The following is a 17,579-nucleotide window of genomic DNA, read 5'->3' as shown; positions in this document are numbered from 1 at the left end:
AAAGGCATGGCCTTCCATCTTCTGCTGGGATGAACTAAACAGATCCTCTGCATTGTTAAGTGAAACCGTGTCGATAAGCTCCTAGATTTAGATTTGTACAAGTGATACGGTCAATTTTCAGTGAAGTTTTCTGGGATGTTGGAAAATAATGAGCACATTTTAAACTAGATCTTTTTCATGTGATGAGCACGTGGCATGAGCTACTGGATGACAGATGATAGAACCTGTGTCAGATCCTATGAGAAGTTAGAGATGCACCTACAAGGGATAGCATCTCGTTTGTTACTGCGAGTAAAGAGAACATCGCCCATTTAGAGTAGCTCAGTGTTTAAAAAATGTTTTCACCTATTATTAGGAAATATATAGTAGTAGTTTTCTATTACTCCCGAGCTTTGCCTAAAAAGATTACATAAGCTGTTGACCCTGAGAGACAGCATTAAGCAATGTATATTCTTTAACAACAGTTCGCTAAAAGGAAATATTTTCCCCTTTTTCTCTAAAATAGATTTTTGACGGTTGAAGTTAAAAATGTCAATAGATTAGATATTTTTAAAAAATAGGCTTTTTGTGACTGAAGGCAGTTATTCTAAGTTGCATACAAATATAATAGATATGCTTTTCCCCCCCTTTCATTAAAGGTGGCTTTCTAGAAGATGACCATAGAGGACCTTCCGGATTTTCCATTAGAAGGAAGTTCGTTGATTGGAAGATACCCATTTTTATTTCAAGGTTCCGATACACCAGTTATCTTTTCCATTTCTGCAGCACCAATGCCTTCAGACTGTGGTACGTTAAGTTGCTGTGTTTATTTTCTGTGAACTGGTGACTTGACTTCTGTCTTACACCCTTTTATTTTTTTATTTTATATATTTTTTGCGGTACGCGGGCCTCTCACTGTTGTGGCCTCTCCTGTTGCGGAGCACAGGCTCCGGACGCGCAGGCTCAGCGGCCATGGCTCACGGGCCCAGCCACTCCGCGGCATGTGGGATCTTCCCGGACAGGGGCACGAACCCGTGTCCCCTGCATCGGCAGGCGGACTCTCAACCACCGAGCCACCAGGGAAGCCCTGTCTTACACCCTTTTTGTACTCCTAATTTTTCCTGAAACCATTTGTTGTGGTTTTCATAAAACTGCTAAATTTTCCTTTTTCAAAAATAACAATTGCTTATTGCTTTTTCTGCCTCTTAAGCTAAACGCTTTATTTCTGCTGTCAGCATTTTTATTATGTAAAAATGTTCATTTTAAGCACCACGGTGGATTCAGAGGATTTTATTTTTATAATACAGTGGTGCTTAGACATCTAGCATTCTTCTGCTATTGATGTATTTATTTTGGTTAAATATATTGACTTGCTTAAAAAGCCATGTACTGAAAAAGAAAAAAAAGACATAAAAGCACAGTGCGCTAGGCATCTTTAAGGGCCCTGTTGTCTCTGCAATACTGGGATTCTAATTAACAAACCAAATAATCACTGCTGAAATGATCCAAACTTGGGTGACAATGTAACAACAAGTGATGTGTTTTAATACACAAGCAAGCCTAATTTGGATCCTGTTTCAGTTGTCTCCCATTGTAATTATCAGTGTATACACAAATAAAGTATAGTAAAACAAAACAATAAAAGCCCTGTACTTGACAGAGAGGGTGAGACCTTTCCCTGGAATGTGGTGTGAGATTGATTCATATTTAAATTGGTTCATTTAAATGTTCTTTGTAAAATGTAAATTTAGGAGTATTCTAGTTTTTAATCTATTTAGACTTATTTCCCCAGGACCCTATTTTATCAGGTAGTTGATAAAGGAATAAAAGAAAACCAGGAGGTAAGCTTGATGGATGTGTTACCTTTCTAATTTAGTTAGAGTTTTTCAAGTAAAATATTGGGCCACCATTTCAAATTGTCTTTGGAGGTAGAGATAATGCAATTTTTAAATATTAGTGAATATAAAATGATTGGATTGTGAATTTGTCTTTTTAGTCATATCCATTCTAATAACTACTCATCTCCAGGTATGCTATTTTATGTGTTCAGATTCTGTAGCAGCTTGCCTTGCAGTCAATCAAAGGTGTTACATAAAACCTGTGCCTACTAGATCTTGGGAGTTATTTGCAGTTTTTACAAAAATTGACTGGATATTGATTTTCAGATATAACAAAATCAATTATGCGGGAAAAACCTTGAAAAGCACTTTGTACCTTGCTAATGGCACTTACCTCATTCTGTCTTGAGTCATAACTGTCTTATTTCCTTTCCCAGACTGTAGCTCTTTGGATGGAGTAGAATCATGTTTTGTTTTTGTTTATCTCATTGGGCTAATGTAGTCATTTGTTGCTATTAGTTGTGCAGTGTTTGTTGAATAAATACATTGAATGAAAGGTGATAATGGATATTGTTCCCTTTGTATAAGTGAAATTAAAAATTGCCTGTATTCTTAGAACGATAGATTCTTAGAATCTGAATGGACCTGTAGTTCAGCTTTCCCTACTCATTTCCCGGTATAGAAATTATGTTTTCAGGTTCTCTGATAGATAACCATTTAGCTGCTTGGATATTGTCAATAGTGGGAAACTAATGAAATAGTCCATTTCATTGTTAAAGTTTTAGTTGTGATAAAATTGTTTTTGTATATGGACTCAAAGTATGTCTCCTTGAAACTTTGGCTAACTGGTTTGATATGTAGAACAAATACTTCTTTATATGATGACCTTCAAATATTTAAAGATAATTTGGATAAATTAGTCTGTACTTCTTTAGACTACACATTTCTGGTTCCTTCACCAGTCTCTCATTGTCAGGATTTCTAGACCCTTTTCACTCTAGTTGTTTTCTTCTTAGTATGCTGTAGTCAGTCAGTGTCCCCTTAAAATGTGGCATCCAGGGTTGTATTTATTGAGTAAGTATTTGTTGAGGGCCTGTTATATGCTAGGTACTGTCGTAGATGCTGGGGATAGCACGGTGACCAAGACCGACATTCTAGGAGGGAAAACAGACAATAAACAAACAAATGAAGAAACAAATCATAAAGATTATAATGAATTCTGTGGAGAAAAGCAACAGGGTGCTGTGGTAGAGGATAATGGATCAGAAAGGCTGTTTTAGATGGGCTGGTCATCTGGAGGATCAGAAGCAGCTGGTTGAGAGAAGAGCCTGGAGAGAAGTGTTCCAGGCAGAAGGATAGGAAATCAACGGCACAGAGTTGGGGAAAAAACTTTGGTGTTTCCTAAGAAATAATGGAAGGCCTTTGAGGCTGAGAAGCAAAGTGGTTGAAGGGCAGAATGGCAGGAGATGAAGTTGCAGAGGAAAAGGCAGGGGCCAGACCAGGCAGGATCATTTAGGCCTTGGTAGGGAATTTGTATTTTATCCTAAATGTAATGGGAGCCATTGAATGTGAGACTGAGACTGAGATTAAAATCAAGAAACGAAGAAAAAGAAACCAACCCACACAAACCAGAGCTTAGACGTTCAGCTCAGTGTCGACCCTCAAGGTGGTTACCCTGCAAGACTACAAAGCTTTTTGGACTCTTTTGCTTTGAATGCCTTCAGAGTCAGTCACAGAACACACATTACATGTATAAAAAATCCCCAAGTGTATTGTTATTAGTTTTGCATAAACAGTGAAGTTATCTCTTAAAGAGATTTAAGCAATAATAATAACAAAAAATCTTACTTACCCACATAGTTACCATTTCTAGTGTTATTCATTCCTTTGTGCAGACCAGATTTTCATCTGATACCACATTCCTTCTGCCTGAAGGGCTTCCTTTAACGTTCATTTCTTGCAGTGCATATCTGCTGGTGAGGAATCCTTTCAGCTTTTATATGTCTGAAAACATCTTTATGTCATCATCTCTTTTGAAAACTATATTTGTTAGGTATAGAATTCTGGGTTGATAGTTTTTTCTTTCAGTGCTTAAAGATGTTGCTTCACTGTGTTCCCCCTTATCTTGATGGGAAATGTGCTGTCATTTTTGTTTCTCTGTATGTAATGATCTTTTTTTCCTGGCTGCTTTTAAGATTTTCTGTTTATCATAATTTTACTGTGATGTGCCCTGGTGTAATTTTCTTTATGTTCTTATGCTTGGGGACTGTTAAGCTTCTTGGGTCTGTAGGTTTCAATTTTCATCAAGTTTGGATAATCATTATTTCTTCAAATACTTTTTCTGCCCCTCCTCCTTTTCAGGCACTCCAGTTACACAAATATTAGACCACTTGAAGTTTTCCCACAGCTCACTGATGCCTTTTTTTCATATTTCAAGAACTCTTTTTCTCTTTGGTTTCATTTTGGGTAGTTTCTATTGCTCTGTCTTCAGGTCCATTAATCACTTCTTCTGCAATGTCTAATCAGCTGATGATCTCATCCAGTGTAGTTTTCATCTCAGATGTAGTTTTCATCACTAAAGTTTGATTTGGGTCTGTTTAACCTTTTGAACATTTGGAATACAGTTATAATATAATGGCTGTTTTAATGACCTTTTCTGTTAATTATAATATTTGTGTCAACTCTAGATCTGTTTTGATCGACTAGTCCCCTGATTATGGGTCATGTTTTTCCCTTTGCAGGCCTGGTAATCTTTGATTGGATGCCAGACGTTGTGAATTTTACCTGTTGGGTGCTGGATATTTTTCTGTTTCTTGAGCTTTGAATATTCTTGAGCTTTGTTCTGGGATGCAGTTAAATTACTTGGAAAGTGTTTGACCTTTTCAGATCTTGCCTTTATGATTTGTTAGGTGGTTCTGGAGCAGTGCTAATCTGGGGCTAATTACTCCTCACTACTGAGTACTCTACCCAAAGCCTGATGAATTTTTTTCTCACTCTTTTTAGCGGGAACAAGCACAGTTCTAGGCTCCGTATGATCACTGGGCACTAATCCCTCTAATTCTTTTGGATGGTTCTTTCCCTTACCTCAGGTTTTTCCTCACAAGCATATATTAAGTACTCAAGGGGGACTCTCTTCAGACCTTTGGGGTTCTCTTGCTTTGCATCTCTCTCCTGTCTGATACACTGCCCTGTGAACTCTAGCTGCCTTATTTCTTTGAGCTCTCAGCTTTGTCTCCACAACTCAAGGAGTCTGATGGGCTTTTTCTTGGTTTCCCTCTCTCCCTGCTGAAATCTGGAAAGTCCCAGGGCGGAGACATGGGGGCAGTTGTAAGACTCACTTGTTTGTATCCTGTCTCTTAGGGATTGTGTCTTTCATTAAGTGATGTCCAGTGTCTTGGAAACCTCATTTCATCTCTTTCCTTTGTTGTTGTTGTTTTTTGGTTGTTTCAGAAATAAGAACACATATGGTCCCTGTTATTCCATCTTGACTTGGTGGGGTATCTTCCCCATCTACCCTTCACCTCCTTTCTTTTGATTAAAACTTTTTTTTTTTTTTTTCTGTGTGGAAGCTTAAAATTTGGGTGTAGTTAGATTCGTTAATATGTAGTATAGCATAGAGTTTAAAATTATAGGTGAGTTTGGATTATAGGTCAATCCTGACTCAACAGGATCACACACTTAACAGTTGTGTGATCTTGGGCAAAAGGCTTACTTTCTCTATTCCTTTGTTTCTTCTTTGATAAAATGAGAACAATAATAGTACCTACATCAAAAAAAAAAAAAAGTACCTACCTCATATGGCTGTCATGAAGATTAAATTAGGTAATATATGTAAAGTGCATAGAACAGTTCCTGGCACCTATTAGACACTTTATAACATATTATCATTAGTATTTAAATGAGCTGTCTGCTGTTTGTCATTATCTCAGTATATAATTACAGAAGCATTATTATATGCTTTAGTATTTATTAGGCTAGTGTCCCCTACCCCCTACTCTGATCATTATTCTTCTTAGTTAAAATGTTCTTGCTTATTTCTCTTACATTTACTGTCTAGATATTTGCTTCTCATCACGTGGTACTTAGTCTAGTAGCATTGGCATCACTGGGAGCTTGTTAGAATGCAGTCCCTGCCCCCACCTGAGACTTACTGGATTGGAATCTACATCATAACAAGATCCCTAGGTGATTCCTATCTACGTTAATGTTTAAGAAGCTCTGGCACAGATGAGCAGTAGAATAATTTTGTCTGTCTCCTCCCACAAATAAATCTAGGTGAAATTTTGATTGATTAAAATTGAAATTATTTAAAATAATTGTTGTTGGGAAAATTGACAGCCTTAAATATTTTATCTTCCAGTTCAGGAACATGATGTGTCTCTCCATTTAAGTCACCCACCACTTCAGTTTTCTTTAAATAAGCCTTACACATTTATTGGCACTTTTATTGTTATGTTCTTTTTCCATTGTGTTTCATTTTTTAAAAATGGGAAGTCATTTAAAAATGCAGAAAATATAGTGATAGCAAACATGTGTCACACGTATCCACCATCAGAAAGAATAATTATTAGCATAGTATCTTATTTCCTTTAGCTCCTGTTTTTCAATTATAAGAATTAAAACCTTAAAGTTGAAATTCCCTCCATTTTCCTTTCTGGATCCATTTTCCTTGCTCCCCAGAGGCAACCACCATCTTATATTTAGTGTGAAGATTGCAGACCATTTAATTATACATTTACTACATATATGAGCATCCATAAACAGTATATAGGATTGTTTTGTGTATTTGTAATTTTATGGAAATGATAGATATTGTATATTATTCTTCAACTTATTTTATTTATCAGTATGTTTTTTTGAGACCTATCCTTATCAATTCATAATGTAGATATCAAATTCATTTATTTAGTTGTAAGAAAGCATCGAATCCATCCTATGGATATACCACTTTCTATACATCCTCTATGGAGAGATGTTTCAGTTTCCCAGTTATTTTGCTATGATAACCAGTGCTAGAATAAGCATTCCTGTACATGTCTCCTGTAGACACACGCAGAAGAGTCTGTTTAGGTATATATTTAGGAATTTCTCTACTAGAAGTGCCCAATGCCTAGAAAAGTCACTGATGCATAAATATTTATTGAATGGCTGAATTAATTAGACCAAAAAAAAAAATTCCAGTAAACTGCTATTTATAGGAAACACACCCAAATCTTTGAGAAATTGGTATCTGTGTTACATACTGATTCTCTTCTGACTCTTCTGTTTGTAGAGGACCATTTTGTTCTCTGAGATTTTGAATAGGATATGCTTTTAGTTTTAGTCTTTCTGATTCTCTTCTGCTGGACTGCTCTACTTTTTTTTTTTTTTTTTTGCTGTACGTGGGCCTCTCACTGTTGTGGCCTCTCCCGTTGCGGAGCACGGGCTCCGGACGCGCAGGCTCAGTGGCCATGGCTCATGGGCCCAGCCGCTCCGCGGCATGTGGGATCTTCCCGGACCGGGGCACGAACCTGTGTCCCCTGCATCAGCAGGCGGACTCTCAACCACTGCGCCACCAGGGAAGTCCGGACTGCTCTACTTTTATATACGTCCTTGGTTTTGTGCTTCTCCTTTCATCGTTCAGTTACCCTGATTCTAAAAGTAAGAGCTTTGTGTACATAGTATAATTTTGGAAAATAAATAAAAACACAGAGAAGAAAATTAAAAAGCCACACAAATCCTGCTACTCACGTATGCTGTTAAAATCTGAGCTCAATAGTGAATTCTCTTGGGGAGACAGCATAATAGAGGAAAGAAGATAGACTTTGGAGGCAAACCTGATTTTCTGCCCCAAATCTGCCACTTACTAGCTGTGTGAGTTTGAGCAAGTATTATTTAGTCTGAGCTTTGGTTTCCTTATCTGCAAAATGAGAATAATAATACCTGTCAGGTAAGGTGTCTGGGAAGATTTGTAAGGTGTTTGGTAAATTGTAAGCACTCAGCAAATATTGCTTCTCTAATGCTTCTCTTCTTTAGATGCTTCTGGTTTTTTAGATTCCCTACCTTCTTACAGAGTGTTCAAGATAGTAGAATCTGATTTTCTTCTATTCTCTTTTATTCTCTAGCCATAGGATGATCTGTTCTCTCTGAACCTTAAGGAAGTTTTAAAAGATTTAAAAATCATGTTCAATTGTGTCTAGTATTCCATGTCTTTACTAATATATACTCCAAAATAACCCAATCACTCGGTCCCAAGGCTTCAAAGTAATGCCTGTTTATTATAGAAAATAAGGAAAACATAGAAGTAAAAAGAATACTTAAGATTACACATTGTTCTAGTACACTGTTGAGATTTTGGCGTATTTCTTTCTATTATGTATGTTTTAATCATGGATGTGGATCTACTGTTCATGACATGTTTATGTTTTGAGAGGTGAAAATACCTATAAAATTTGACAGATTTTCTGTGCTTTAGAAGAAGTTCTTGGAAACTTCAGCGTTTAAGATCAGTACGCTCAGATTTTTGTTTCATTTGTGATAAGATGTAGTGTGATGCATGGAAATCTCATTCTCTAGCAGTTCAGAAATGCCTCATAATTTTTGGTGATCCTGACTTTGGTTTTGAGAATTGCTTACGGTAAATCTACTTTTTCTGCACCTAAAAATATTTGTGTTATTTGAGTCCTGGTCTTGTTTATTATTTTCAATATACGTATTTTGAAATTTTAATAAATTTAACTTACACCTTTTAAATTTCAAACAGAGTTTTCTTTCTTTGATCCTAATGATACATCATGCCAGGAAATTCTCTTCGATCCCAAAACTTCTGTATCAGAATTATTTGCCATTTTAAGACAGTGGGTTCCTCAGGTCCAGCAAAATATTGACGTTATTGGAAATGAGGTAAGGCATTCTTACGTTGTTAAGTCTTGTATTGTTAGGGTTGTTAATTGTATAGATGTTTTTCCCCATCTGAATGGGAAGGGGGTGATAAAGGGGAAACCTTTTAAAGATGCTGATGCTCGTTCTTCATAGGTTTTCGTGGAGCAGTGAGTTAGTACGTTCTTTCCATTACTCCCTCATGCTCCTCACTCCCTTGCGTCTGGAGTTCTGACATCTGACTCTTGGTGGGAGCAGAGGGAGCCTTCTTTCTTTGTACAAGTTGATTTTGTAAATTTAAAAATATACTTTCATGAGGAGATTTGATTACTGTCACATTTATCTATACTTTGGGGTGGCTTGGTAAAGATCTAGGCTTAAATATAATTTTAAAAAATATTTGGTTTTTTGGAAGAGGGATAAAAGAATAATGCTGTGTTCCTTGACCAGCATACTGTCATGTTGTAAGAAGAGGGAGCTTATACTTTTTAAAATACCATTACTCCCATTAGAAAGGAAATTTGCTTGTCCTTTGAGAGGTTAAGGAATGTATTTGGGGTGCCAAATTACTTTGGAATACTCTTTAAGAATTTCCTTCCGTCTGGTGACAAGTTCAGTTTTCATTATTGTTGTAGGGTACAGACTTAAAATTTATCCTTAAGAGAAGCCAGTTCTGTCTACGCGTTTTACTGAGAACTAATTTAATAAGATAGACTAACTTGGTTTCCCAGCATTGGTTTGAAATCAGTAGACTTTATGTTGTAATAATATCTTCCTTGGTTTCCTCAGATTCTTAAGAGAGGTTGCAACGTGAATGACAGAGATGGATTGACAGATATGACTCTTTTACATTATACTTGCAAATCTGGAGCTCATGGTATTGGTAAGTGTGTGGTGAATCTGTTAATGGCTTAAGACATCTGTATAACTTGTTTATGCCAACCAGAGTCCCTGGGAGGGCACCTGGCTGATGATAATAATATTCCCTGAATAGGCGAGGATTCAGTTAGGTCTTCCACACACCTTGTTGCCTTTCCTCCCTTTTCTCAAGGGAGTCTTTTTAATCTCCTGTTACCTCCCAACTTTTCTGGAACAGGCTTCATGCTAGCCTGTTTGCTAGGTGAGAGTAACTGGTAACACCTGGAACCTTCTTGAGAGTTTATGGCAAGGTTTGACAATCCATGCTCCGTTTTCCAGGCAGTCCCAATCCTACAGTCCTGGTCTTTAGGTCTGTTCCTACATACATAACATATGTGCATAGTTTCCAAATTGGCATTCGCCTGTTCTTTACTATTTTTTACACCTGCCTTTTACTTAATTATATGCTGTGAACACCTCTCCCTGTTTCAGTAGTCCGATACAATGCTTCTTAAACTTGATAGTGAAGGACTCTTTTTTTTTTCTTTCCGCAATCCATCATGGACTGATACTTTTGTAAAATAAAATAAAAATGAGTTTGTAATAGAAAAATGAGATAAAGACATAAAATACAAGCCCAAGTATTTTTCAAAAGCATAAAATTATATTTCAGTTAATTTATTCAGAAGAAATGATTACATAGGGAAAAAGAAAAGAGTTATAAAAAGTATGAATTACAGTTTGGGACCGGCAGTGGTCCACAGAGTACACTCTGTGTAACCCTGGTTTTAATGGCTCTGTAGTATTGCATTATATGGATGTCTCATAATTTATGTAACCAGTGTCTTATTATTGTACTTTTAGGTTGTTTCAAAATTTTATTCATAATAAAAAGTGCTGTGATGAACATCTTTACAGCCAAGTGTTTATCTACCCTTGGGTTTGATTATTTTCCTAGAATAAATCCCTTGTTACATCTTTTGAGTTGTAAGTGTATATTCAGTACGCTGTTTGCATTGGCTTTTTAGATGAGGTAGTAGATGGCCATCCACTGGAATTTGTACTGAAGAAAAATAATTTAGAAAACCTTCTCTAGGTGATGTTGATACAGCTGTAAAATTTGCAATTCAACTTATCGATCTGGGAGCAGATGTTAGTTTGCGGAGTCGCTGGACAAATATGAATGCTTTGCATTATGCTGCTTATTTTGATGTCCCTGAACTTATAAGAGTGATTTTGAAGACATCTAAACCAAAAGGCAAGTACTGTAAGATCACCATTAGATGTTATTACTTGAATACTTTATTAGTGGCATAAAAATTATAATTCAAAGATACTTCTACTTCTAATCCATCTTGTTCCATGTGACCTCCAATCCCATTTTATTTTTCAGAAACAGTTTAACTTTTCTTTATTGAAGATTAGTTACTATCCTTTCACAGAAGACTTAATACAAAGAGAAACAAAATAAAGTGTTTTCTGGCCTTTTATATCTCTTCAAGTCCCCCAGTATAACATGGATTTTATAAAGTGTAATTGAATCTATGTATACTTCTTTTGTCTTACCTGTGTAGCCAGAAATAGAGCAATAAAACCTTCAGAGCTAAACATTGAAATCATGAAGAATATTTATTTTAGGTGGCATTCAGTTCTGAAATTCTGTGATTCCATTAAGGGATAGATTTTCATTTTTTTTTTTCTTCCTGTCTTGATGATGCTATCCTAAAATTGAACATCATAATGTCTAAATCACAGTCCTGTATTTAGACATTCTCTCTGGGTCCTCTCAGGGGGGCAGTTTTCTTTTGAGAAAAAAATGAGGGCAAGTGCAGTAGTATTACTTTAAAAGTTGTATACAGTGTTTTCTCCATTTGTAGAAGACTTGTTTTAGAGATGGCATAGATAACTTTCCCAGAGTGTCTGTTTCTAACCTCTGCTTTGTATAATTGTCCATCTCCTCTTTACCTTTTTACTTTTTCACTTTTTGAATGATGTTAGGAGGAAAGCCTCTCTTGATAGTACAGTGTCTTTAATAGCTCAGGAGAGTGTCCTGAACATGTCTTAGTTTGTTTACAATTGTAGGTAGGGTGTGGGATGGTGGAACTGTAGTTAGATTAAGGTCGGATTGGCAGAACCAGAGGTATATTAAACCCATATTCTAAAAAACAGTCAAAATGGGATCCCCAAATCTGGAGTATTTGCTGTATAGCATCGTGATGATTTGTTGAAAGTTATTAAAATGTTTTTAGAATTGCACGATTCCCATTCTTATTGTGAAGTCCGAATTCATTTGTTGAATAAAGTATTGTGAATGAATACAGTATGTACGCATGATACATATGTTTAATTAATCGGTAATTTATTCCTGTCTTGAGAATTCTCCATTGTTTTACCTACTAGTTTTTCCCTGAAGAGGCAGATAGTAAATATTTTAGGTTTTGTGGACCACATGGTCTCTGTTGCAGCTACTTGATTCTGCAGTTGTGGTGTGAAAGTAGCCACAGAGACTATGTGGCTGTGTTCTAATAAAACTTTATTTACAAAAACAGATGGTGAGTTGGTTTTGGCCATGGCCATAGTTTGCTAGTCCCTGACCTAAACCCTACTACATTATAGTTGTCATGGCAAATATGCAAGAGGTTTAATGAGAGAGTGTGTTAAGATAGTTACTTTTACAAGTATGAATTATTGCCATTAATTGCTTTAAAATATAGTTTAGTTTGTGATGGTTGGAAAACCCATCATAATATCAGTCCATTTGATAGTGAAATTTTATCGTACTAAGAAAAGAATTAGTTAAGTAGGTTGTAATATGAAGAGTTTGTTCCATTGTGAGAATCGTCCTTTTAGTGGGTTGGTTTAAGTCTCCTAAATAGCTAATACCCCTCCTCCCCCAAATAAACCCAACCTGTCTCCTTTTACATTATACTCGCTTAATTTGAAAATTTTGTCAATACGCTTGCGATGTTTAATTGCAGATGTGGATGCCACCTGCAGTGACTTTAATTTTGGAACAGCTCTGCATATTGCTGCATATAACCTGTGTGCAGGTACTGTGAAATGCTTATTGGAGCATGGAGCAAACCCTGCATTTAGGGTAAGAGGTTAAATTAAAAGTGAAAAATATTAAAAGAATAAAAACATCTAACATTATCTCCCAGGAAAGAGTTGAATCTGGATGTTGTTGTAGAACTCTTATATAGGTAAATAATTTATGTTTTTGCGCTGCATGTAAAGAGTAATGGTGATAAACTTTTATCTCAAATAAATTTAAGGCATAGCAGTGAATTTCAGTCCTTTTATATTGATAAGCTCTATAAACCTTACTTTCCTTCAGATAAGTAAAATACTCTTTAAAGTATCATCTTTGAGTTTAAAAGGATCTTTCATTTAAGCTTTTGGTATATTTATAAAACCTTAGCTGTTAAATAGAAGCGCATATATTAAAGTTATATTTCTGTATTAAATCATATTTTAAATTCTTTTGGAAAGAAGTTTTATTTCAGACAATTTAAAAAATGCATATTTAACAGTGCAGTAAATCTTCAAATCATTTGGTATTTTGTTGTCTTCCCAAAAGTGGCTCTCAATGTTCTTTTTTGTTATATTGATAGCAGTGACTTGCTCTGGCAGGGATTCTTAATTGGGTCTGTGCCTTCTCTTGAAGGGGCAGGGGTGGGCAATGTTAGAAAAAGCCTCTTCCCTTCCTCTTTTCCTCGCTCCCTCTCTGCTTTCCTGTTTTCCCTTCCCTCCCTACTTATTTGCCCCTTTTCTTTCTGTTTAACCCCATTAATTATTTAACCCAACCCCTTTCTTCCTCCTTCCCTCCCTCCTTCGTTCAGGTCCTCTTGTTTATTGGGCACTGGGAGAATACAACAACAAATACGTCTCTGTCCTCAAAGAGAATATTGTCTAGAGGGGAGGACAGACAAGAGAGCAGTCAGTTTTACTGTAGTGTGTCCTGGCAAAAGTGATGTTGGGTGCTTAAACGTAGTTAAGAATTAACCAGGTACAGGAGGAAGCTGAGAAGGGCATGTTAGGCAGAGAGAGTAGCGTGCACAAAGGCTAGGAGATGGTAATTCAGTTTGGCTCGAGTGTGAAGGTGATACGTGTTTGCTTTTGCTAGTACAACGGTTGACAAGACCCTATTAGTGGAGAGAATATTTTGAACCCAGTAAGTTGCAGTGAAGTGTGTCATTGAGGTAAATTACCAATTCAGGCCCCAAAGAATTAATAGATTACCGAATTTTGGAGGTTAATACTTAAAAAAAAAAGCAGTCAATATGTGGGTCAGCAGTTGCCCTTGGATCAGACCCTGACAGCCACTACTTTAGAAGAAAATGGAATTCTATAGCTAATCATGAACAAGCCGCCTTATGTTAACATGATATCATTGTTACTTTATTATTATTTAGTATTTTTTAAACAGAAGTTTTATTTTATATAGGAATTGATGGAAGTGTGTGACTTACTCTAGAAAGGTGAGGACTTAAAAATCTGAAGTAAATATTCATTGTAAATATAGCTTATTTACAACTTATCATGACAGGTTTGTTGATTAAAAAAAGTTTTTTTCCCTCTGTCTTTTTCTCAAGAGTACGATTAGCGCTATAGGTATTTTCATTACATTTTGTACTTTTTCTTTGAAAAAAAAAATCGGGGATCAAAATAGTTCATCACTGTCCCAGAAATTTGATAATATGTCTTCCTACCATGTTTTTACTTAGGACGAAACTGACTTGAATTTTAAAATAAAAAATGTGAGGCACTTGCAAACTAAATGTGTTCTAAAAGCCTCATACTTTTATCCATATGGATCATTTGAAGATAATTATTAGAGGAGAAGGAAAGGGAAAAAGTTTTCTGAGCAAAAGAATCTTGGTTCATCTTATTAAGAAAAGATTACAGTCTGGAATCTTTCTGATGAAGCCTGAGTTTTTGGTTAGGGAACGTAGAAGAAAGAGAACTTGTTTGAGGGTAGGACAGCACAGAGCAGCAGAAGGGCTGAGAGTCCAGTGGGTGCTGGACATGGACTGCAGTGTCATCCCTGCAGTAATTATGGAGATGATGCTGAGCGAGTCGTTCATCTCTCCTTGCCTAATTTTCCTAATTGGCAAACTGGAAATGGTAGTGATATCTTACTTGTTTAGTTGGTGTCTTCTGCTACAGTCCAGACTCTTAACAGGTAAAAATTTTTATCTGTTTTATTCACAAGCTTTTTCTTGCTGTGATAACCAAATGAGATAATTTATATGATAGGATTTTGCTTATATAAACACTGTGCAAATGTTAGTGGGCCTGTGACTGCCCATTTTTGCTTGCTGCAGGATAAATCCCAGCCCAGATTTTAGAAGTATCAAACCTATAGATTCTGTTCTTAAAATCTGAGTCACTCCATGAGTGGGCAGGATGGGTCGAGGTCACAGAGCCAAGGTGGCAGCTCTGGGGGAGGGGAGGGAGTCTCGGGTCTGGCGTTGGGAAGCCAGGCAGTCCTGTGACTTCTGTCTCCAGCCTGTGAAGCCAGGCTCGCTTCCCACTGACTGCCTTCCTGCTCTTCCCCGAGCCTGGACCTCAGTCCCCACCAGCTGAGCTGCCGTGTGTTCCCTCACCTCCCTGGACCTCTGCGCCAGTGCCTCTCAGCAGCGAGGCCCTCCCTGACCCCTGTGTGTGAATAGCCATCTCTGTGCCCGTGTTCCCTGTCCCCCTTAACCTGCTTTGTTCTCTCTGCCACTTTTTACCCTTTGATACACCATACGTTTTATGTGTGTGATTATATTCTGCCTCTCACCAGGCTGTGTGCTTTTTGAGGGCGGGGCTTTTGTTTTCTTCACTGTGTGCCTTTAGCACTTAGAATGGTGTCTGGCAGGTGGTAGAAGTTTAGTAAATACTTTTGAATAAATAAATGATAGATGAATTTAACTTACTTTTTCCAAAAATACTTTTATATGACTGTGTAGAGCTCTGAACAGATATGAACTGAAAAATTTCTCTTCTCTTTATTTGTAGAATGACAAAGGACAGATCCCCGCTGACGTTGTCCCAGACCCGGTCGAAATGCCCTTAGAAATGGCCGATGCCGCGGCAACTGCTAAAGAAATCAAGCAGATGCTGCTCGATGCGGTGCCTCTGTCATGTGATCTCTCAAAGCCATCGCTTCCAAGTTACGATCCTGTTACTAGCAAGGTGATGCTGACGTCACTTGGCCTGAAGCTGGGGTATCGTGTCGTTATTGCAAGACAGAAGGTATAGTCAGTAGCTGCAGTCTCTAAAGCGATGTCCAAGGTCATTATGTGGCCTGTGTGCCAAGGGTGCAGTGTGGTTTTGTGTTGTTTTTTTTTTAAGTTCCATATGTAGGTAGAAGGATACTTAATGGAAAACTCGAAACTTAGATGCACGGTTACTATAAAGCATAATTTAAGAATATAAGCTATTCAGACTGAATAACGAAGACATCTTTATTTGAGTGGGAGAAAAGTGGAGCATAGTGGAGCTGCCGACTGAATTTAGAGGCCTCAGCCTGCAGGTCTTCCCTTGCAGCTCCCCGCTCACACCCCTCCTCAGTCCAGCCTGCAGGTCTTCCCTTGCAGCTCCCCGCTCACACCCCTCCTCAGTCCAGCCTGCAGGTCTTCCCTTGCAGCTCCCCGCTCACACCCCTCCTCAGTCCAGCCTGCAGGTCTTCCCTTGCAGCTCCCCGCTCACACCCCTCCTCAGTCCAGCCTGCAGGTCTTCCCTTGCAGCTCCCCGCTCACACCCCTCCTCAGTAGTGATTCTCCCACAGCTACTACTGCACAGAAACGGAGCAAAGGTGACCCTCACTGTTCCTGGGTGTTTGGCTTCTTGATCCCACAAACAGGGAAATCTTAGATATGATTTCAACCTGGTAATGAAAATGTATGTGGGAAAGAGGACTCCCAACTCCACCCGACTGAAGATTCTCTGGACACCTCTTTCTCCAGAGCCTCAGTTTCCAGGTGGCTTTCACTTGTTGCCCTTCTCTCTTTATAAAAACCTCACATGGATGGGAGAGCTGTTTTTCTCTTTTTAGGGCCAATTGGGAGCTTGGTATGGAGAATGGGACAGGGAATTTGCGCTTGCATGTGGAATTTCTAAAATAGCTACGGCTAAATATCTGGGTGGGTTTGTGGGGAGTGTTATGCACTTTTCTCAGAAAACACTGAAATTTGAACATTTGAGTTACTAAGAAAGTTGCTTCAAAAAGGAAGGTAAGCTACAAACTATTACACTGAGAATGACATTTACCAACTTCCACAAGAATACATTCATGGACATTTGTTAGTTTTCCGTTGTCCTATCTGTGGAGCTAAAATACCAAGAAATTATGAATGCATAGCATTTTCTCCCCTTTGGATTAATATTCAGCTTCTTTAGTATTCCTGTCCTACGTCTGAGAATGGACTTTTAGAAGAGTTATTCTGTGTTTTATTTTACTACTTTTTATTTTGAGTAATTTAAAGCTATACAAAAGTAGAAACATATAACGAACATGCGTATATCAGTCGGCAGTGTTTACCTTTGTCACCTCACAGCCAGTCTTGTTTCATTTATATTTACCCTCAGTCTATTGCTTGTCTTTTCATTCTCTTAGGACTGTCTTTCAAAGAGCAGGCGTTTTAAATTCTCATGAAGTTCATTTTATCAAAATTCTATTTTATGGATTGTGTGTTTAGAATATCTGAGAAATTTTCTACTATGTTTTCTTTTAGATGGTTACAGTTTTAGGTTTTATATTTAGTTTTACATTTAATTCTGAGTTAATTTTTGGATAGAGTGCTAGGTATAGATAGGGTTTGTGTGTTTAGTTCTCTGTGTTTCTCTTTTTTTTAAAAATAAATTTATTTATTTTATTTATTTATTTTTGGCTGCATTGGGTCTTCGTTGCTGTGCATGGGCTTTCTCTAGTTGCGGCGAGTGGGGGCTACTCTTTGTTGCGGTGCGTGGCCTTCACATCGCAGTGGCTTCTCTTGTTGCGGAGCACAGGCTCTGGGCGCGTGAGCTTCAGTAGTTGTGGCACACGGGCTCAGTAGT

At 37.6% G+C, this 17,579-nt stretch overlaps 1 protein-coding gene across 1 annotated transcript in view; it reads left to right on the top strand.

Annotated features, from left to right (window-relative positions):
• The first annotated feature begins 653 nt into the window (after positions 1 to 653).
• CLIP4 (CAP-Gly domain containing linker protein family member 4) overlaps positions 654 to 17,579 on the top strand; it is a 55,450-nt gene continuing 38,524 nt past the window's right edge. Inside the window, exons 1-6 of the mRNA XM_065891090.1 lie at positions 654 to 786; positions 8,560 to 8,699; positions 9,465 to 9,558; positions 10,630 to 10,791; positions 12,512 to 12,630; positions 15,540 to 15,776. Of these exons, the coding sequence (XP_065747162.1) occupies positions 654 to 786; positions 8,560 to 8,699; positions 9,465 to 9,558; positions 10,630 to 10,791; positions 12,512 to 12,630; positions 15,540 to 15,776 (885 nt within the window). The remainder of the gene's footprint in view (positions 787 to 8,559; positions 8,700 to 9,464; positions 9,559 to 10,629; positions 10,792 to 12,511; positions 12,631 to 15,539; positions 15,777 to 17,579) is intronic.

This window comes from Phocoena phocoena, chromosome 14, assembly GCF_963924675.1.
Source record: "Phocoena phocoena chromosome 14, mPhoPho1.1, whole genome shotgun sequence".
Taxonomy (NCBI): domain Eukaryota; kingdom Metazoa; phylum Chordata; class Mammalia; order Artiodactyla; family Phocoenidae; genus Phocoena; species Phocoena phocoena.
This window is presented reverse-complemented; position numbering and strand designations above follow the sequence as displayed.